This window comes from Equus asinus, chromosome 10, assembly GCF_041296235.1.
Source record: "Equus asinus isolate D_3611 breed Donkey chromosome 10, EquAss-T2T_v2, whole genome shotgun sequence".
NCBI lineage: Eukaryota > Metazoa > Chordata > Mammalia > Perissodactyla > Equidae > Equus > Equus asinus.
The window spans coordinates 29,628,625-29,651,702 of NC_091799.1; the positions used below are offsets into that span (position 1 = coordinate 29,628,625).

At 45.5% G+C, this 23,078-nt stretch overlaps 1 protein-coding gene and 1 long non-coding RNA gene across 3 annotated transcripts in view; one reads left to right on the forward strand and one right to left on the reverse strand.

Annotated features, from left to right (window-relative positions):
• The window catches only part of TNFSF8 (TNF superfamily member 8), a 28,430-nt gene extending 5,366 nt beyond the window's left edge, over window positions 1–23,064 (forward strand). The window contains exons 2-4 of the mRNA XM_014830410.3: window positions 5,339–5,381; window positions 17,649–17,720; window positions 19,205–23,064. Of these exons, the coding sequence (XP_014685896.1) occupies window positions 5,339–5,381; window positions 17,649–17,720; window positions 19,205–19,599 (510 nt within the window). The 3' untranslated portion in view covers window positions 19,600–23,064. The remainder of the gene's footprint in view (window positions 1–5,338; window positions 5,382–17,648; window positions 17,721–19,204) is intronic.
• The window catches only part of LOC106824219 (uncharacterized), a 95,595-nt gene continuing 75,753 nt past the window's right edge, over window positions 3,237–23,078 (reverse strand). For both annotated transcript variants that reach the window (XR_011506272.1, XR_011506271.1), the window contains 3 exons: window positions 15,293–15,423; window positions 15,064–15,192; window positions 3,237–4,415 (listed from right to left, as the gene is read on the reverse strand). This is a non-coding gene — a long non-coding RNA (uncharacterized lncRNA). The remainder of the gene's footprint in view (window positions 4,416–15,063; window positions 15,193–15,292; window positions 15,424–23,078) is intronic.

Consider the following 23,078-nt stretch of genomic DNA (forward strand, 5'->3'; position numbering starts at 1 on the left):
TTTTGCCCACGTCTATCTCAGCACCCATTCCCTACTTACTGCAATGCCGTTATCATGGCAACGAGAGTTAATGTTAATTCAGTAATATCATCTAATAATAAACAGTCCATATCTTAATTTCTGCACTTGTCCAAAAATATCTTCTATAGCTGTTGTGCCTTGTTTTGTTTGGGTATCCAGAATCCACTCTCAAGGTCACACACAGCATTTGGTTATGTCTGTTTTAATCTAAAACACTGCTATTTCAAGCATGGTCCTGGGAGCTTGTTAGAAACGCAGAATCTCAGGCCCCATTCTGGACCTACTTAATCAAAATCTGCATGTTAACACGCTCCACGGGTGGTCTGTATGGACATTAAAGTTTGAGAAGCAATGATGTAACAATCCTTCCAGCCCTTTGTTGTTTCTTTTTCATGACATTGACATTTTCGAAGTGTCTAGGCCAGTTCTGTTGCAGAAGAGTTCATTTTTGGATTTTTCATAGTGTTTACTCATAATTATATTCAGATGAAACACTTTTTGGCAAGAACAGTACATAGGTAATGTTATATACTTCTTATTGTGGCACTGTCACAGGCTTAGGTCAGACTGTCTCATTATAGGTGATAATGGTTAGTCACTTGATTAAGGTAGTGACCACCAGCTAGCTGTTTTGTAAAAATGCTTTTTTCTTTCTTATTAATAAGTAATCTATGGGGTAATACTTCGAAGACATAAAAATTTGGCTGTTCTTGATGATCCTTCTCCGAATCAGCTAACGCACTGAGGCTTAAAGAATGATGAGTACCTAATTCTATCATTCCTTCCACCTTAATTAACTGGAATTCTTGAAGGGTGGAGAGCTCTCCATTGGAAGGATGGTGGCAGGTGGAGGTGGGGCAGGGCATTCCAGGTCAGGCAAAAGAGTGAGCAGAGGCATAAACCCAGAGGAAGGCAAGGTGTCAGAGGTCAGTCCAGGCTGCACAGTGGGGCAGCGGGAAGTAGACCTGGGTGACAAGACTCATTGATTGAGGAAGGTGAGAGGAGAGGATGCCACTCCCATCAGCAGACTAGAAAGATTTCCCAAATCCATTTATGAGCCCGGCTCCAGACTCATCCTCCTGTAGCCATCCCCCACTCCCTGGGGAAGGAAGATCTGAATGCCTGTTGAGTAATATCTTTAAGCCCTTGCTATTCAAACTGTGGTCCCCGGCCCAGCAGCACTGCATCATCTGGAAATGCAAATGTTCATTAGAAATGCAAAACCTAAGGGCCCATCCCAAACCTACTGAACCAGAATCAACATTTTAATAAGATCCCCAGTGGCAGAAGCACTGCTTTAAGCCACTCTGGTCCAATTCTCACTTTCACTAACCATACCAAAACAAAGGCTGTCAATAAAAACATAGTCTTTCTCCTCCCCAGGAGACCTCTATGACCTCCGTCCACTTTCTCAATGAGTATCAGGAGAATTTTCTGCCCCAGCTTCATCCTGCCCTCCCCTAGAGAGGCAGTCGAGCATGACTTTGAAGAGCATTGCCTTCCAAGTCAACACCCCTGATTTTGAATCTTTTCCCTGCAATTCACCATCTGTAGGACCCTTTGTAATCATTAAGTCACTTCTCTAAGTCAATCACTAGCTCTTGCAGTAAAGATCAAATAGAATAATACATGTAAATCATTTAACCCTGGGGGATTAAACACCCTCATCAAGTGCTTAATGATCTTGTCTTGAAAATAAGAGACATTCATGGCAAAGGTCTCAGTGGCCCATCTTACAAGACAATGTGAGACCAGCAAGGAAAGGAATGGGGACCCTCCCTGGCATATTCCAAACATTAGTTGCCTTTGGCCATTTTCAGTCAGAGAGAGTATCTTTTGTGAAAAGTAAATTTGGGAGCTGATTGCATCTGCACAGCGTTGCTCTGTGAAAAGAAATGAGCCTTTCAAAGTATTGGGACAAATTAAGCACGTCATTAGGATCAAGGGAGTAACCAAAATAGCTGCCATTTTCGAGTACTTGCCAACACTTTATGTACAATATCTTATTATGTCCGCAACAACCCAGTCCGGGGAAGGATTATCAGTCCTCTTATCATGATGATTAAAAGAAACAAGGAAACAGAGTTCTCGGCAGGGAAGATGAATGGGATCAGGTCACTTCACCTGGGAATGAGCAGGTTAAAGATGACCTTCTTCTCTCCAAACACAGAAACATTTTTGGGGATACTCATCAGACAAGCAGAGTCTGAAACAAAAGTACACCCAAGAAAGTGTAGCTGGCTGGTAACCATGGAGATGAAGTTTCCTGAGCTACTCAGTGGCGCTGAGAATGACAACCTAGGAGGGTCCATTTGCTTGTGCTGTGTCCAACCTAGGTACTGTCTACCTCAAAGTCAACTCACTTGGTTCACACTTCCCCAGCCAGGACCCAGATCCCCAGGCAAGATTTGGAAGAGAATTCTAGGACTGGCCAAAGAGGAGTTGATGGATGGCACTCAGCATAGTGCCTAAGGGCATAAACAGTCCTCAGCAAATTTTAAAAGTTATCTCTTTATACCCTGCTTTTCCATCTCCAAATGCAAAGACTGCTAATGGGAAGGGAGAGGAATGAAGAATGAGCTTTTCTATCCCTGGCTCTGAAGATAGCATCTTCTCGGTTTCCTCTTCTGTAAAACTAGCTTGATGGACTGAAAGATGTCTAGGTTCCTTTCTGACTCTGATTCTCTGATCTTTTCTACCATGGGTATCCAGGGAAGCTATGGAGACCTCATCCGGGGAGCTCTTTAAGAATAGTCACACTTCTGTCCTGGATGTCATGGGCCCTGGATGAAGTTTTAATAAAAGACTTCTTTTCTGTACTAAGATGCTTTGGTTTTGACATCCTCCTGCCTGAAGTTAGGAAGCCAGGAAGCCCTTAAACGACAGACAGAGGCCTCTCCAGCTCCCATCTAAATTAGATCCTCCTCCCAAATATTATCTCTTACAACCTTGTTACCCAGATGTGTTCTGTGGGCCAGGAGCATCAGCATCACCCAGAGCTTGTCAGAAATACAGACTCTCCAGCTCCACCCAAACCTGCTGAATCAGAATTTGCCTTTTAACATCTCCCCAGGTGATTCATATACACACACATGCACCATCTTGAAACGCTTTGACTCTTTTCACTCTTTTCACTGTGGTTCTTGCCACAACTTGCAGTTCTAGTTATATATTTATTTGCACATTTTTTTTAAAGATTTTATTTTTTCCTTTTTCTCCCCAAAGCCCCCCGGTACATAGCTGTACATTCTTCGCTGTGGGTCCTTCTAGCTGTGGCATGTGGGACGCTGCCTCAGCGTGGTTTGATGAGCAGTGCCATGTCCGCGCCCAGGATTCGAACCAACGAAACACTGGGCCACCTGCGGCGGAGCGCGCAAACTCAACCACTCGGCCATGGGGCCAGCCCCATTTATTTGCGCATTTTTAAGACAGCTTTAATGACTAAGCCATAAAGTCCACAGGATGTCTTCCAAGGACTAATGTAATGCCTGGCACACACCAGGCGTTCACTCATCGTGTACTGGATGTCTGAATCTCTGGTATTGTGTCCAGCTGCTGGTGGCAGCTGGGTTAGCTCCACTGGGTTTCCTCTTCCAGCATTCTCTCCCTGTCCCTGGAGACTTTTCTGGGCAGCTGATGAATTCAACAGTCTTAGCACCACATTTAAATGTAGAAGTTTTTCTCTGTGCATTCACACGTCACACTAATTGACAGTCACCCTTGGCCGTAAATGAGGTGTTTACTAAATTTTGAAATGCTGTTTGTTGTCTCACAGAGGCAACATGGAGGGAAATTTTTCGATGTCAGGTTTTCCTATGAACTGCATGCGTAACTGAGAGATCGCAAACATACAGCATCGTTAGTTAGGTTAAGAGCTTCCAACTAAAGCAATAAAATCATAGATGATTAGAAAAATGAGGGAAGGCTCTTCCAAGATAAGTTCACTCTCTTTCCCCCGAAAACTTGAAGACCAAAAGTTTATATTGCCTTCCGCCAGCTCCAGATCAGTGCTATGCCAGAACTTTGCTGTCAGGAGACGTTCTGGACTCATGACAACTCCCCTGGGGTAGAGAGGAGATCCACTTCTCAGAAAACAAGTTGTCAGTGGAAGGCAAAGGACAGAGCCCCTAAGGAAATGGTGGAATAGAAGAGGACCTCCAGGTGGTCCTAGGTGTTTGTGCGGAAGACTAAGAAAATAAGATGGGGCAGCTGCTAACTTCTTGCTCTGGCAGAGGTTGGGAAGTTGTTTTTATCCTTGTAAGTGCTCACACCTCCCTAGGTCTTTATTAATATTTCAATCCAATGTGCCATAGGAGATCCCAAACTGGACAGGTCAAAAGATGAATAAGGCATTTCATTCCTTATTGGCAGGACACTGGAGGGTGTCTCCATGGCTGAGGTGGGGAGAAGGGGGAGAGAGACTAGTTAGTCTTGAGGAACTTGTTAGAGCTGAAGAACTGTGCCCACCTGCTTCTGCTGACCACATACTCAGAGCAGCCCAACAAGACCTCTCTTTAATGCCATCTAATCCCCCAGCCTGGGAGGCCCCCCATCAGGGGACATCTGCTTCCATGAACCTCCTCCTTATCTGTGTAAATATTTCTCTCTATATATGTATGTTTGTAATAGAATAAATAATATAAAATATAATGTGAATGTATAAGTATATAATATACATCTGTGTTTATTTATAAATATTTAGACATTATATTCAAATATAAACCTGTGATAAATCCATGAGGGCAGAGACAAAATCTAATTATTTATGGTATCCTCACAATACTTAGCATATAAACATTCAATTAATTCAGAATTTCCAACCACAGGAGAGATAGAAATGTACCTTCCCAGGTATGTTTACAACCTACTTTTGATGAATCAAACATGGAAAAAAAAACGCATACATTTATACACTTGATTGTTCTCATGTTGACCGAAGGAGGAAAAAATAACACATGTGGAGGTAAAAAAAGACAAAAAGCGCTGGACTAGGAGTTAAGAGTTGCAGATTTCAGGCCCCTGAGTTGCTGTCAACTTTTCCTTTTCCCTCTCTCAGCCCCCAGTTTGTCACGTGTGAAATGTGGCTAGTGACCCTCATCTTGCATCCCTGATAGGTAGGTTGTCAAGCAAAGAGATGGGAAAACCCTTTGTAAACTAAGTCAGTGAATTAATTTTTAAAAATTTAAGGGTCAGATGGAATGTGAAATCTAAATTACACAGTACTTTGAGGACCACCAAGATGGAAGAGAAAAAGATGAGTGGATTCAGTTGGATGTCATCCTCATGTTGCTTCTTTTTTTTCTTCCTTCTCTTCCAGGACTCCATTCCCAACCCACCAGGCAAATTCCCCCTGAAAGGAGGTAAGACCTTGGAATTAGGAGTAAATATGTACTGAATCATCCTTATCACACCACAGTTGATTAAAAACCAGAAACAGCAGGACAGTGCCCTACAGAAAAGGGAGCGGAGGCGGAGGTGGGAGCTGCTCAGGGCTGAGCTGATGCATCTTGATTCGTCTGAGTAGTCTCTGATCCACACCCTCATTCCCACAAGTCTCCCACTAGCCCTCAACTCTCCCACTAATGAAAATTCTACCTGTGGCATGGGCTGTTGCATGGACATAGACAGGAATGCAAAGAAGTGTTGTGTTAAAAGCTTGAAATTTGGAGTCAGGCAAATATGGGTATGAATCTTGGCTCTGCATTCCACCTGGGAGCCTCAGTTCCTCATCTACAAAATGGGAATAGTAATACCCACCTCACGAAGGTATTGGAGAAGCCAATCAGATCTTGTCTGTAAATTGCTTGGCATGGCAACCAGCACACAGTAATCGTTAAGTAACTGGTAGTAGCCAAAATGCATAATGAAGTTGAGGATCTGTGAAAACAGACCTCCTCTCCCCCGCATTTCCTATCAGTGAAGTCACTAATTAATGCGCCGTCTCTACCAGCCCCAGAGAGGGGATGTGCAGTTAGGTTAACACTGAAGATGAAAAACTTTGAGATCATCCGGTGAATGTTTTCAATGCAGAGAGGAGGAAAAGTAAGACCCAGTGAAGTGTCATGTCCAAGGGCCTATGGAGCCAACCTAGAACTCAGATGTCCTCATCTCTAAGTTCTTTCCACTCAAGAACATTAACCCATTCCAGTCCTGTAAACTTTAGAACCCAGACAGCAAGCACAGCTGGATAACAAGGCAGCTCAGAGAAAAAAGGAGGAGAGAAAGAGAAAGTAGACGTGCCATCATAAGTACCCAGGTAGAGACACCAGGGCATCCTTGGGACCAGAGGACACAAGTGCCTGGACACAGCTCCTCACACCAGCAGCATCGCACTTGGAGTTTCCATCAGGAAACGTTTTCTGCTATCTGTCACCCAGAGACTTAGCAAGTAAGGGCAGAAGGACCCAGACACACAAGCCTTCTGGATCTTTCAAGTCAGACTGATAATCACAGCTTTGTCAACGATGTCTTAATCGTGGCTAGAATTACTTAGCACATGACCCCAATTCCCACCATGCCTCCCACTGCAGACAGTCCCATTCACGTAAAAGGGAGAACGGTACAATGCAGAGGTCAGCAAATTTTTCCTGTAAAGGGCAAGATAGTGAATATTTTAGGCTTTGCGGGCCGTGAGGTCTCTGTTGCAGCTAGTCAACTCTCTTGTTGTAGTGCAGAAGCAGCCCAGGCTCTGTGCAAATGAGCAGCCATGGCTTCGAGTCCATAAAACTTTCTTTGTATAATGAGGAGGTGGGATGGATCTGACCCACAGACCAGAGTTTGCTGACCCCTATCATGGAAACCCCACAGGCTTGGAGTCAGAACATGTGACACATGTTCTTACAGAGCCTGCAAAAAACCAAGTGCACTGAGTAAGTGTCACCTTCCCTTCCCCACTCCCATCGTTCCGCCACCACATCCACTCAGACTTTCCAAGACCAGAACCTTTCGTTTTTTGAGAGGGGGAGGCGATCTTGAACAGGAACATGATCTCAATGAGAAGGACAGTTTTGGTGGGGTGATGTGACTTCAGCCATTCTGCATCTCAGTTTCCGCACCTCCACATGGGTTACCAAGTACGGGGGCTCCAAGCAGCGGTTCTGGCCCTATAACGGCTTTCACCAGTCCAGAGTGGAGGAGGAAAAAGAAGGACAAGGCAGCCCCCTTTTCCCATAGCCAAGTATTTTTAAGGTAAGGGGCGCTTCTGTCCTCTGAGAGTATGTCCTTTCCTCAAGTGGTAAAATGTCCTTTCTTTTACAACATGAAGTTGATATAGACAGGAGTCAAGTTGGATTGCTTTTTGTCTGAGTTACTTTTCTTTGTTTGTTTTAGTGGTCATAATAGGCAAAATCAAAAGATGCCCACTGTATCTTGGTCACTGAATTTTCATTTTGGGATCAATTTCTTTGGTCCGTTAAATCCAAAATTTGGGGAGCCATGGATGAGATCATTTATCAGCTCCCTTCTCATCTGGGCCATCGCTGTAAATATCAGAATACAAGCCAATCCAAACCAACCTCAGTTCACAATTCAATGTCTCAGCAACCAGACAAAAAAATGCTAATAGGACCCTCCACGAGGGCCATGACTATTGTTAAAGACCCTCCTGTACTGTCCTTAGGTTGAACTTTGCCTCAATCCTGTGAGCAGGCAACGTGGGGATTGGTATTCCCATTTTGCAGATGAGGAGCTGGAGCCCAAGCAATCAAGATGAGTTGCTAAGGAGTTGATAGCAGAGCAGGAGTCAGAATCTCAGGTCCCCTCTCTCCCCCTGCGTGATGTGCTCCGGCCATGAAATGTCAGTGACCTGCTCTCTGTGGTCCTTGGCTTTCTCCTGCTTTTAATGCAAGTCCACACTTCTCTCAGCTGGCAGACTGCAGACACGGGAGTAAGGGGAGGTGGAAAAACACCTTGGAGCAAGACCTGGGCTCCAGAACTGACCTTGGCACCAGCCGGCTGTGTTTCTCTGAGCAAGTCTCTCCTCCTCTCTGGGCCTCGTCTGTAACATCCCAGCGACGTGCTAAAGGAGCTGGAAGGTCCTTCCAGCTTTGACACTTTATGACGCTGGAATTCTCTCATTCACTATCTAAATCTAGAAGAAAAAGTCTAGCAATAGTCTTGAGGGAGTCTGAAGACACAGCCTCCTCCCCCAACAAGCCCTCTTAAATGGGCACAAGCAGCAAACTGTCCCTTTGAAAAGCCATTGCAAGCCCTTCTGGGCAGAAGGGAACCCCTAGAGGAGCATGTAGTTTGTCACTGGGAAACATGTGGTTTGTCGCTGGGGCGGACAGGGGCAGAAGCCAGACTTTTTCCAGGGACTCTTCTGTCACCAGCTGATGGAAATCATCCACCGTCAGCGGGAAGCCAGCAGCAGCCCAGAGCCCAGGAAGCAGGGCCGTGTACACACACAACAGTAACTTCACACCAGATGACACTTAGCTGCAGGGGAATCCACGGAAAACCAATCCTCTTTGTAACGAAAGGATTTCTGGGTCCCAGCACAAGCTGCCCATTCCTTCCCAGGAGACTGTCACAAGACATTGCCACCTCGTAGGCACTCCATTGTGCTCAGGACTCAGTGGACCATTCCAGGGGTTCAGCTGGGACTGTGGGCCAGGAAGGGGCCTGGGAGAACCTTCCACCACATGCTTCTCCTCTCATCAGGAAAATGGGGTTAACAAGGACTCCCACACAGAGCCGCCACGAGGGTGACATGGGGCAGCAAATACAGCTCTTGTCTGCCACGTGTCTGAGCCTATGTCCTTTGGACACAGGGTCCGCTCTATTCTTTCATCTCTGAATAAAATGGCTCCATCCCACCCCAGACATATGGTGAGGAAGCCAGGAGGGCTGCTTGTCAGCTCGAGACTTGTGCTGCTTCTCGTCCCTTCTTGTTCCAATTTTCTGCTTCCAGCTCATTTTGAATCTCGCATGTGCTCACCTTACGTGACTTATTTGCCCAAATCACAGAATGCAGACACTTTTGCCTTGATTTCCCCAGAGTTCCAACAGCACCCCACCTTTGCGTCCAGCAAAGTTCCTAGCAGGATTTAGGGGACGCAAAGAAGCTGGGTGGGGGGCAATGCACTCCATCACAGAGGAAGATGCAAACAGAATATCAGACACCCTTGTTCTTGTAAGGCCTCTGCCACTCCAGCCACTGGGAGTTTCTGGAGAGACAGATCTCCTCCCTGGGGCTCAGCCCTCCGCCATGCACACTCGCCCACTCTCCTTCCTACCTGTTTGTACGTCCTTTTCCTCCCCTCACCAACACTGCAGAGATTCAAATTCTACTGACTTTATTTTGCCAAATGATTTTGGTGGCCTTAATCTCAGGACCAGTCCTTCCCAACATTCCAAAAACTGAATGACAGGACTTCTCTGCACTGAAAGAATTCTGGACACAACTTTTAAATCAGCTTTTCCTTTATTCCCTCACTATGTGCGGATGGGGCCCTGGCAGAATGAGAATAATGAATAGTGACGGGCGTCCGCTATGTGCCAAGTGCTGGACTGAATGCCTTGTAATTCACTCATGCCATCCTCACAATGAGCCCCAAGGATAACTATGAGCCTTGTTTTATAGGTACAGAAACTGGAGCACAGAGAGGTTTACTGACTTGCCTAAGATTGCACAGCTAGCAAGGAGTGGGACAAGACCTCAAAATCCAGGCTGACCCACCCTGATACCCCTTGCTTAAGTGGGATTGTCCCACCAGATGCTTAGTAAAGCATGACTGTGCTTCCTTCCGGCGCCCCTACCAGACCTCCAAAGCTGGGAATCCTTCCAGCACTCTTTGTCGCTTCCTCAGCACCTGCTCCCGTGGCTGTTCGCTTTCTTGTCGCTGAAGCCTGCTCTCTGTTATCAAGCTCTGGGGCAGAGAGGGTCCTCAGGGTGACCACACACGTGGGTCTGCATGCGAGGTGGACTGACAGGCTGCATAAGCGGCCGGTGGCAGGAGATCCAGAGACTGAATTTAAGCCCTGGCTCTGCAGCTGAGGAGTCATGAGACCTGGAATGAGTGCTCCCTCCCCTACAAACGCCAGTTAGAGGAGGTCTTTCTTTCCTGTGAATGTCACGTGGCCCCTAACATCCAGAGGTTCCTGGAAGCCCTGACACATTGAAACAGTGGATAGACTTCGACCCCTCCGTGCACTCCCCACCCTCGCTTGAGTTCCATCTTCAGCTGAAGACGAGGTGCAAAAGGCGAGAGCGGGGTTGAACTTTGGAATACCTCCATTCCAGTCCTGGGACTTGAAGCTCTTCCTTTCCCTCTCAGGGGCTGGGGTGTCCTGTTTTCTAGAATACATGGAATGATGGGGGTAAGCCAGATGACCTGACCCAGGCGTGGAGTTTGCTTTGAGTATCACATTCCAGAAACGGAACAAATAACTTAGGATTCTTTGGCCATTTTACCGGGCTAACAATTTACAATTTTTGTGCAGCTTAGCTGACTATTCTCCTCCTCCCCGCTCACTCCCCCTGCTGAAAAGAAAATGCGGGCCTTGAAAGAGATCAAGGAAGGTTGGCTTTCTAATTGTACCTAGCCAACCATCCCCAAAGAAACAATAAAAGCTACCCATTGAAGGCAATGAAACAAAACCACAGAGGCTGGCCACTCAGCAATCCCCAGCTATCCCTGGTGTCACATGGCTGTGATCCAGATGGTCACAGCCCCACCACGACCCTAAGACACCAGGACACCACTGACAGCAGAAGAGGCAGGTGGAGAAGCAGCATCCTCTCCCCTAGAAAGACTGAAGGTGAGCATCCGAACCCCCGCTTCTGTCAGATGGATTGATCTGGATCTAGATTGCTCAGTCCATCAGTTGTTGCTTTTTCTTTTTCAAAGCAAGAGGGGGGACTCCTGCTCAGGGGGTAAATTGCTTTTCAGATAGTCACTGGCCTCAAAAAGTCGATTTGCTTCTGCGTTTACTTTGAACACACTCCTGAAAACCTACTCTTGAACTGTCCTTTTGTTAAGGCAGAGCTGACAGGAGTCAAGACTCTCTCTACAAGAAACAAATTAGAAAATAGGCCACTCAGAATAAAGCAGGATAGGGCCCTGGGGATGCCGCCCAGAGAGCTAAAGCCAGCTCTGCCTACTCCCCACCCCCCTGCCACGGAGGAAAGGAGGGAGGAGAGAGGAGATGCAGGAGGAGAGGAGAGAAGAGGAAAAAAATACTCAGCTCACTGAGAAACGGATTAAAATTTATACTTGAATTTAGCACATACAAATCACGTCTCTAAATTCAGAAGAAATCCCCATCTTTTAAATACTTTGGGGAAAGAAAAAGGAAATAAAGAAGAGAGGTGGAGGGAGGGGGGGCGGGAAAGCAGGCCTATTCCTAAAACTGGCTTCATTCTATATTTCATCCAAGGTCGCTGACACCACATGTGTCAGCCTCATGTCCACAAGCCCAGCAGAGCAAGCCCTGGACCGGGAACGGGAGCCAACCCTTTCTTGGTGTACTTTGGGCAGTGGACATCAGGCTCCCTGCTATGCATGATCTCATTTAATCCTCCCAGCAACTCATCAAGGGAGGTTATTATTATTCTCATTTTCAAGAGAATTCAAAGAGGTTGAGTGACTTGTGCAAAACCACACAACTTAGTAAGTAACAGGGCTGGAATTTGAACCCAAGCCTGTTTGACCAGAAGCCTAAATTTGTAAGGGCGCTGTCACCCTTCTGCTTCTAGAATTGCTGGGGGGGGGGGGTTAAAAAGTTATATAAAATGTTAGCAGATCTCACCAAATGACTCTAGACTCACCTTACCTTTTAAATTATAGACTTCAGAGGTGCTCCTTAAATACCCCCAACGATATTAATTCAACTTGCATTTAGTATAAATGAATTCCCAGGAAATACCCAGAGTCAGATAACTTTGTCGTACATACTGTAACAGGTCAGGATTGAAAAGACCCCCAAGTCCTGAGGAACCTTCAAGGATTCAAATGAATTCCAACTTGTTCTTGATTTGTACTTAATGATCACCTTGTATGTGCTTAATGCTGATTGCGCTGGGATGGGTGTTCCCTAGACGCTGTTTGCAATTCCAGAGTCACCCAGTGTCCTTGGTCTAAGAAATAGCCCATCTTGGAGTTTCTCTGTCACTGGTTGGCCTGGTAGCATCAAGGAAACAGTCAACAGTTGAAACTATCCTTAGGTTACAGATTCACTTTGATTCCAAATTCTGCTCATAATGGAGAGACTGTCCCCTAGATGTCACTGTTGGGACTCTCCTGGGTATTCCACCAGAGGAAGAGAACTAAGGAGCCAGGACAAGGTAGATGCAGAGTCATTAGGGTAATTCTTCTCCTTCTTGGAAGGATTAAAATATTTTCAACAGAGGGAAGGGGATTCTGAACACTTCCTGGAAGCATCACTTGGCCTCAAACACTTATGTATGTAATTGAACTCCTCTAATCATTCAGATAATGCCATGAGCTTTGTTTAGTGAGCATTTCATCCGCCAGATCACCTTGCAAAGAAGCATTGCTAAGCTGTGCCGCCAAAACAACTAAGAAAAGAGGAGGAGAGGAGGAAGGGACTGCCATTTGTTGAGTGTCTCCTCTGAGCCACGTGCTGCCCTGGCCACTTGACACCCACAATCTTATTGCATCTTTGCAACTTCCATACATTTGGTTGATTGTTACCATCTCCACTTCATAGATGCAGTAACTGAGGGGCAGTAAGAGGAAGGGAAAGGTCAGAAGCTAAAAGCCTCGATTGCAACCCAAGTGCTCTGTTTGAGATGCACTGTGTCTGTCTTGTCCTGATACCAACCTGGAAGGTTCCTGGCACTCAGACCACATACCATCTGACCGGAACGGTCAGTGTGGTTTGTTTTGCTATCTTGGGCATTGTTGCATCTTAATGGAAGCCTGATTGTCCCCTGACTGGTGACTTGGCAGGGTTCAGCACAGAGGTCTAAAGTCATCTCCTGGCATTTTCCTGCAAGAGGGAGCCCAGAAGGCTCTTTAGTGCTTGTTTTCCCAGCACCTCCAGCTGCCTCATCAGTTTTCAGTCCAGCATGATGGTGGCCGCAAACCCACTTCTTCCTACACTTAGCCTCCCGCCTCAATGCAAAGACTAAAAAACAGGGGACAGAACCCTGGACTGGGAGCCAGGAGCTCAGTGCTCTGAACCTAGCTCTGCCACAAACCTACTGTGGGTCTTGGGTCAGACCCTCAATCACTCTGGGTTCAGTCACCCCACTCACAAAACTAGAGTCTTGGTTAACTTGGCATCCGATGGCCCTTTCAGGTCTAACATTTTGAGATCTCAAGGCAGGGTCCCGTCTTCAGGTTACCACTATTCTGACTTCACAACGTGATCCTTTCAATCACCTTCAACAACAACTGTCTCTCCCTGTCTCTCTCTTCTGTGCAACTGGCCAGGAGGATTTCATTGGCACATATTTCTCTCCAGGCTTCCAAACAAAGCCAGAGAAAGGTCCTTGATCCTTCTAGAGGAAGCCAAATCTTGGGAAAACAACTACAAATCTTGCCCATCTGAAGAGCTTGGTCCTCAGAAGAATTCACAGAGTACTTGAGTTGTCCAAAAGATGGAATGCCCCACAGAAGAGGCAAGGAGTCTTGATCTCTGTTCCTGCCTCTGTCACTAACTCATGGGGTGACCTAGGACAAGTCAGCCATGGAGTAGCATTGGGGAGCACACGTGTTATGTGGTTACCAAGCCTGGACCAGGTGACCTCTCAGTGAACTTCCATCTCTCTGAATCATACAAATCCTCACAGACCCAGGCTTTTCATAACTTAGATTGTCCCCAGACCTAAAATGTTCTGTTCTACCACTGCAGGTGTCTGGAAATCTGAATTTGTGGAGATAGTCTCCTAGCTGGGGTAGATCAACATGCCCACAAAGATAGGCAGGCTGAGCTGGGACCGACTTTCCGTCCTTATAGCAGGCCTGGCAGTACACAGCTGAGTCTAGACAGCCTGAGAGAACAAGCAGGGCCCTTCTAGATCATCACATTCACACTGCTCTTCTCAAGTGAGGGACACGAGAGCCCAGAGAGGGGAAATTCCTAATTCTAACTCCAAGGCCATCAACTCATCCACGACCTGCAGACAGTTCTCATTTCCCCCACCCAAGCGTTCAGTTCTTCAGACTCAACCCCTCCAGACATCACATTCAGCTGGGAAATGAATGAAACAGGAGTGTGTTTTGCTCCCTATGTTCTCTGCATTCAAAATTCCAGGGACCTTACAGGATTCCAGCCACATGTAGCCCCTGTTATTTATGTTACTCCTTCCCGTCTTCGTAACCAAAAAAGAAAGTCATATCATGGACTCCCAGGGCGATGCGGAGACTCAAGCCATGTGGCTGGTATCCCATGAAATGTTCCTCTCGCTCTTGACAAGAGCTTCACGACTCTGGAAGCAGCCCAGTGCATCTTTGAGCAGCACTAACTGGTCAAACATTTGAGCTGCCAGCACTGTGCCTTACAGCGTGATTTCTGTGTCCTTCGTGAAGGTCTTCCCATGGCCTCCTCTGAGAAATGGGGACAAGAGCGGTGGTAGCTATTAGCTGAGGGCATCATCTCCTTAAACTTCCACTTGGAGCCTTAGTGTTGGGCCCCACGGAGGAACGTGCACCGTCTTCCTGCTGACAGCCTTGTCAGGTGTTAAGGCCAGCAATTGTGCCCTCCTCGGGCTCCTCTCCAGATTCAACAGCCCCATTCCATCAACAGGCCCTCCAGGATCCTGGTTCCCAGCCCCCTTCCCTTAGCCAGCTCCAGCAATGTCATCCTTAAAGGGGCCTGTCGTGTTTTTCCTTTCGCTTGAAACCATCTAAGAGGTTCTTCAAGAAAAACTAAAATACGCCATGCCATTTGACTTCAGGAAATGCAAATGCTTCAAAATAAGTGTTTTTTTCCATCCTTGGGTTTCTCAGAATTACAACTGAGGTCAACCCACCAAACATGCAAAGACCAAAGGGGAAGAAAAAAAAGAACTTGTATGTGTGAGAGGCAAGCCCAGGCTTGTACTTCCACAGCCACCTGTTTACAGAAGCTCACCTGATAGATGCCACCAGAAGTGGCCTGGTGCGAGGGGGCCTCTGGCCAGTGAGCAGAGCTGTTCTGGATGGGATGCGCTGGCCTCAGCTCAGGGCATGAGTCTTATCCTCCCTTCTAATCTAACCTAACCTGTAGAATGGATGGGAGAATGTGGCCAGGCATTATTCCAGCCTGGAGGAGAAAGGCAAGCCAGTATCCCCATCACCTCACTCGTGCCATAGGAACTTACCTGACTTCCAGAGAGGGAAGTAGGAGAGATGGACTAGATGACCCAATTCAACAAACATTTACTGAGCATCTTCTGGGCTGGGCAGGGTGGATGTATAAACAGTAGCCGCTGCCCTGAGGGTTCACTGTCTACTGGAGGAGACAAAAAGGCAAACAGAAAGAAGGGTCAGACCAGGCTTCTTAGAGGAGATGACTGCCAGGCTGTGCCTTAAACAAAGAATGATTTGTCTGGTGAAGGCAGAGGGAAGAGCAGGTGTTAAGATGGAATGGCAAATCAACACGGTGTGTTTGGGGGCACCACGAGCCCCCAAACTCCAGTAGAGTGGTCAGCAATCCACTTGGGCCTTAGGGTCAGACAGCCTGGGCTTGAATCTCCGCTCCACCACTGACCAGCTGTGCGAATATCAAGAAGTCATTTCACTTTCAAAGCCTCAGTTTCCTCATGTACAGGATAGAAATCATTATAGTACCTTTCTCATGGGGTGGTTGTGAGAATTAAGTGAAATAATGCATGTGTCATGCTTAGCAGAATACCTGGAAAATAAACATCCCTCACTACGTATTAGCCATTATTTTTACTAGCACTACTGCTACTATTAGTGTAATTGGCACAGAGAGGTCAAGGGAAAGAGGGAGGTAAGGATGGGACCGGAGAGGTCAGTAGGGATCAGAATACAAGGGAACGCGAATGCCATATAGGGGAGCTTGGTTCTGATCCTCTAGGAACAGCAGAGCCAGGAAGAGATTCCAAGCAGAGAAGAGATGCAGCCAGATACACCTCTCTGCGATTCCTTCTGACTTGATGTTCCACACCCCAAAAGAGGAAGATGGGCCAGGGGGACTCTCAAACAGTAGTCATAGTGCATTCGACAATAAGCAGCCCTCAGTGTTATGCTGCTGTTCTACACACCCCAGGAGCGTGGGCTGTGGCCTGAAATAGGCAGGACCACAACACAAGTTGGAGAATGACTGAGAGATGTGATCAAGAGAAAGGCAGCTGGTCTACCAACCCCCCTCCCCAAAGAGACCTTTGGACCAGAGTCTCTTTCTGGGTTGAGGGCAGTTAAGGATGAAAACTGCCCGCCCCCTTCTCACTTCTAGCAGTGAGCTTGTTTAGACAGTAGAGGGAACTCTTGACTTAGCTTTCAACCAGTCCAAGGCCCCATGGCGCTGTGAGGAAGGCTAAGAGGGATCTCAGGCCTGGGCAGAGAGCAATGGAGAAGATTGTGAGCCCAACAGATGCTACTCAGAGATTCAGTGAACAAACACACCAGGGTGTGGCTGCATCCACTGAATGTGTCTGTGGCTGCCTAGTCTCTGATGGATGGAATGAATGGGGACGTCATCCAAAAAATGTCAACGTCAGGTCATAGATCTCGGTTTTACAGCGTGGAAACCAAGGTCCATAGAGGAGAAGGAATTTGCCCAGAATAAGTTGAATTCATGAGTCGTTGCAGAAAATGTATGACTTGGTTCTTTGCATACAAAATACTTACTATAATAAGAAGCTAAACCACTACCACCAATGGATACGTTAAAAATATCTTTATTTCTTAAATACCATAATGACATAAACGTTGTCTTTTCCCCCTGCCAGAGAAGCTCCAGACAGCAGACTCCCTGCTTAGATCTCTTTGATCCTATATCCTCTTAAAAGTGAATGTAAGAATGTGTTTAGTTTCACTGTCTAGCAAAATGGCCTCCAGGAGGAAACCTGCCCTTGGGAATCAGAGAGACATGAGAGTCAATCTCAGTGTTTTCCTCAACTTGCTTGACCTTGTATCATTGACCATGTCTAGGCATCAGGATTAACCTTGCAGAGTTATTCAGAGAATTAGATTAGCTGAACTCTGTAAAAGTACACAGACCAGTACCTGGTACACTCTTAAAAGAAGAGTAGCAGTAATTACTATGAGCTGTATCGTTCTGACTACCACTGCCTGGCTGAGTGACGTGGGACAATGTACTTAATCTCTCTGGTCCCCAGGCTATTTTCCATCCGTCAAAGGGACTTACTAATACCTCTTTCATTGAGTTGCTGCCAAGATTATGTGAGGTGAAATATGTAAACACGTAAAGTGACAAGAATGACACCTGGCACATATAGGAACTCAGGTCATACTTGTCTCCTTTCTCCAACTTCCACAGTCTTTTGTAAAAGCCCAAGTGGAAGCAATCGATTGAAAAAACTCCTAAGGTCCTTGATGGCAAAATGAGAAATGAACAAGTTTTCCTTTTGCTCCCCAAATGGAAACAGAAGAGTAATTATCATCTCCATCAAAGCGTCATGGGAAAAGCCTCCGGTGTCTCCAGTTTCCAGAGCAAAGATACTTAACATGTGGTCTCCTTATTTGTAGGAAATTGCTCAGAGGACATCTTATGTATCCTGGAAAAGGCTCCGTTCAAGAAGTCATGGGCCTACCTCCAAGGTCAGTAACCAAATCTAGGAACCGTAAGCGTATAAGGGCAACTTCCTGTGGCCTTGCTGAAACTTCTAAGCCAGAGGTCACAAGGGGAATCCCATGGCCAATGGACATGCTTGTGGGTTCTGTTTAGGCTGCATGATATTTTTGTAATTTGAATTTTAATGCCTTGAGGGGGAAAGAAGAGAGCATTACTCTCTCCAGATACAAGCTCCTCTTTCCTCAGTCTCATTCACTCCCTCATGTTGCGTCCCTAGCCTCTGAAGTCATTCACATCCCACCCCCACCACCTCTCTAAATTCAGCCAAGTACAAGTTGTGGACCAAGTGCACAGTACTTTTCCTCATGCAAGGGAAGCAGGCTCTAATCTCTGTCTCTGTCAGGTTATTCACCAGGGATCCACAAAATTGCCTTGTCCCCAGACTGACAGCTTAATGAACATGCTGGCACAGGGCCTATTTGCATACTGGAGCACTCTTCAGGAAAGAGGACCCTCATAAATGAAATAATCAGAGGCCCTTACACTGGGAAAGATGAGATACGGAGGAGATGGCCAAGATGCGCTGCATAGCCATTCTGCTCATTTGAAAAATTCAATTTTGCAGTTAGATTAGTTCTCACTCTTCAGCTGAATTGCAGCGAGGTTTAAAGGGAAGCCATGGAAGTAATTAAAACTAACACACCAGCTTCCCAGCTCTGAAAGTCACCCTGACCCATCAGCGCTGATATTCATTTATCAGGTCTCAGAGAGACTTGGCTTCCGACACGAACACATCAGCTTAGAGGGTCTGCTAATTCTCTGCTTTTCTAATAATCCTGGCTGAGGAATGCCTGTTAATGTGCACTTCAGGGGTCTACACACATTTTTTTGGCTGCCCTTTTAAAGAGAGGAAGACATTCAAAAATTCAGACAATGAATGGTTAAAGGATGCATCTTAATGTGAAAGTTCACAGTCTGGGATTCTCCTGGACGTCCTGATGCCTAAATTGGTTACTAATTGAAGAAAATTGGATGTCCTAGCTCTGATACTCTGTGCAATGTCTGCCAAACAGTAGTCCCTCATTGATCAAATGTTCATTGACTGATTGAATAAATGAACTTGATAGTCTGGAACTTATGGAGAATACAGTTCAGGAGCTTATACCCTGAAAGGAGAAGATAATAATTATAATAAGAAGAGAATAACATAATGTAATAATTCAGTGCAAAACAATTCTATAGGAAATAGAGATCTAATATCGTGTGTGTTCTTATCCTCCAGCTTTAAGCATTAGAGAAAAGGGAGAATAATGGTTTTGTACGTGTGCTTTGGTTATTAAGCAGCATCTAGAAGGAATAACATGGAAGATATTCCAGGCAGTTGGAATAGCAGCCAATATTATAGAAAACATGGGTCTTGAGTGGAGAACCTTGAAGAAAGACTTCAAATTTTCCAATCTGCACCCGAAATTCGCCCAATAATTCTATTTTTCTGTCTTTCTCTTTCCAGCATCAAAGCACATCAACAAAACCAAATTGTCTTGGAACAAAGATGGCATTGTCCATGGAGTCAGATACCAGGATGGGAACCTGGTGATCCAGTTCCCAGGTTGGTACTTCATCATCTGCCAACTGCAGTTTCTCGTGAAATGCCCAGAACATCCTGTCGACCTGAAGTTGGAGCTTCTCATCAACAAAGATGTCAAAAAGCAGACACTGGTGACGGTGTGTGAGTCTGGAGCACAAAGCAAAAACATATACCAGAATCTCTCTCAGTTCCTGCTGGAGCACCTCCAGGTCAACACCACCATATCAGTGAAGGTGGACAAATTCCAGTATGTGGATACAAACACCTTTCCTCTTGAGAATGTGTTGTCCATCTTCTTATACAGTAGCTCAGACTGAACCATTCTCCTGGCCTTCAGGAAGAAAGCAGCTCTCCACCATACAGTACTTCCTCCATCCAAACGCTTGGGCAAACAGAAAACTTTAGACCAAGACTGAAACCACAAAGGGTTCAAGACTACGCTTCTCCTTCTTTCTCTTGGGAAGATACAGCTCCAGGGTCAAAACTGTTTTGAGTGAAGTATCTTTCAGACAGAAGGCAGGGAAGTAATGTGGTGTGGTGGACAGAGTCCCACACGAGAAGCAGAAGGGCTCGATTTATGCCCCAGCCCTACCACTAACTCACTGCATGACCTGGAGCTACCCCTTTCCCCTCCTTGGACCTCAGGATCCACGTCCGAGAAATGAAGGGGCTGGATTTGAATCTCTCCAAAGTCTCTTCCATCTGAAACCAGGCTCCCTCATCACAGACCTGCGAACTAAGAATCAAGGCAGTGTTCCAGAAGCCCCCAACTCAAGGAAAGGCCCCCACACCAGTATAAAACCAACCTCATCTGGCTGCATGTCACTTTAGCAGAGTCAGAATTGAACGACAAGGTTCAGGGTACCTTGCCAAATGGTGTGAACTGTAGGATCTAAAATGTGAAACAAAAGAACTGCCAGCTGACCCTCCCGAATCTAAGAGGCCATCTGAGCAGGCTTGACTCCATTCCAGTTAAGACTGACAGTAAGTCAACAGCAGATAGCCTTTGTTTCTTGTCAGGAAGTGTGTGTGTGCACTTGTTGCTCAACCAGTGTGCAATGGTCAAGGTGATGTGGTCACTTGGTCAGGGAATAGCTGCTGCCATCTCCAACACGATATTTCTCTGTTCCCTGCTTCAAACACCTCTCAGAAAACCATTTCTGTGGAGAGTTTTTAAGGCCCACAAAGTTGTCGATAGACAACAATGACCCTGAAGATGGCAAAAAGGACTTCTGAACAATAGCAACTTCCTCTCCTGACTTGGGTAGCCAGGGGATTTCTCTAATTACATCAATCTTTGCATTTAACCATCATCTTTCGAAGGGACATCCTATTTGTTTGAAAGAAGGACCATTTGACTTGAAGTGTGAGCTCTTGAGGTTATGCTTCAGAAGGAAAAGGGACTTTTAACTGCTGCGCAAAAGACTGGAGAAAAATTTTGCATTTTTCTCAAGAAGGAGGAGAGAAAAGAAAGGAGTAGGAATTCAGAGAAAGACTAAAAAAAGATTGAAAAGAAGGAAAAAAAAAAAACCCAGGCGTCGTGGAATGGATGAGAGGGACTTGGGAGAATAAATTGGCTAAGGGACAATTTTAAGCCATTTGCTGACGGGTGTGCTATGCCAACCTCCTCCTAGGTCTGCTCTATGAAATATTCAGGAAAGTCCACATTTCTCTTTAACACTTTCCATGAGTAGATTCTCGGGGAGGAGTGGGCATTGGAAGAGGTGTTGAATTCAGCAAGCCAAGTGGTATGTGGTAAAAACATAGACAGGTTTTAAGGACCCAAAGCTAGAGAAAAACAGGGCATGTGGCATTCAATTTATGCCCTAACCCTGTAGGACAAGTGAATCTTACTTAAAGCAACTCATGCATTACTGAAAAGGTATCTACAATCTAAACACAGGCAAGCTAAGAAAATTTTCTACCGTCTCATATTCTAACTCGAGAAAGATTCCATTTTCATTTTTCACCAGCCATCCTCTGAGCAGAGGTACCTGATTTTTACATTGGGAGTGGTTCCTCATGTCAGTCTCTGTCAAGTGATGCTCTGAAGGCCAACAGCTGAAGACACAAGGGGGTAGAGCATTTAAAGGAATCTTGTAGCAAGACAAAAATATGAAAAGAGGACAATCATTAAGAACTCAGTTGAAAGATACATAGGGAGTGGACATTCTAGGAAGTTTAAAACTAAATTCTGTTACTCCCTGAGGGTTAACCAGCGCCTGGGAATGTTATGAACCAATGGCATCATCTATGCAAGTGAAACAAATAATTTTTCTAACTGGGAACCCAGGCTACCTGAAACAAATGCCTCTTTGGTGAAAACGCAACTGGAACTCAGTCAAGTGAGCCCTCCAACCCCAACACACACACACACGCACACACACACACACACACACAGAGTATGCTTGTAGAACCTGTGCTTGAGGAAGGTGATGGGTGAGTTGATGAAAAATAGCAAGTCAGTGTAGACTAAATGTATTTCTGCCCTTGGGAAAATTCACAGGACTTTTTTCTGCACATTTGCTAAGTTTTTCTTCACCCAGTCTCTCTATTGCCCACCGATGCCTCCTATAAAGCCCCTATCCAATTCCTTCTCAGAATCTTCCAGTCACACAAAGCCTGGCTCGGAGAATGGTCCAGTACCCCAGAAGGGTTGATATGAACAGTCTCTAAAGGGAGAAAGTGCTGAAGGAAACTGGGCAGAATTTACCAAAGAAGGGAGCCCCCCAGAATCCCTGGAATACTACTGATTATTCTGGAACCAGGGGACAAAGCTTTTAAATTAAGAGGATAAAGCAGTCAGTCAATGTCATCTCTAGAAAGATCCTGAGAGATCAGCTAAGCCAGTGTTTGAATGGAAGCCCAACATGGGGCAAGGACTGGTCAAGTCCTCACATGTGATTTGTGACAGAGCAAAGATTGAGCCCAGCCTCCCGACTCCTGTCTCCATTATTTCCCACCAGGATTTTCAGTCCTCCTCTGTAGGCTGTCTGTAATTCCCCACCTGACATCTTTCAAGTCTTGCACTGGAATAGTCCCCAGCATTCAGGGATTTCCTCTGCTTTGTCCCCACTCCAGTCACTCCGGGATCATCATTTTATCATGACACACAGATGGTCTGTAGATTCAGGACATGGTCAAATCACAGAAAAGGGTTAGGGTCTCATGATATGAAATTCTCTCTCTCAGAAACTGAAGAGATATATGATATGGTCAATATTTTTTCAAATAAAAAAATTAGAAGCTTGTTGTTTTAACTTGAAGTTATGCATATATGTGTGTATATGTATAGAAAATGCATGCGTGTGTTTTATGTACGCATGTGTATTATACACACATATATGTGCATGTACATATCTGTGTGTGTGTGTGTATATATATACTTTTCCTTAGTAATTGTTTTACAGGTCATCTGCTTAACCTAGGATCAGGGAAAGAAGTCTGAATCTTGCTCTGGCATTGCAAAATTGATATACACTCGTATTTATTTTTAATTATGAAAAGAACAGAAAATAATATTTTTCCCATGCCTCATCAGCTTATTTAATAACTATTAATATTTTGCTATATTTTCTTCTGCCTCTTTTAAAAGATTAAACAATACAGATTGAGCTAAAGTCTCACTCCTCATCCATTTCCCTACGCCCTCCCCAGAGCCATTCTCCGGACGTCAAGGCACCCCCTTTGCTTATGTAATTTTATATTTGTTTTTCCATAAGAATATGTAGTACAATTTTGTGTGGTTTTTAAAATTTTAATAAATATCATGCTTTATATAATATTCTGTGGCTTG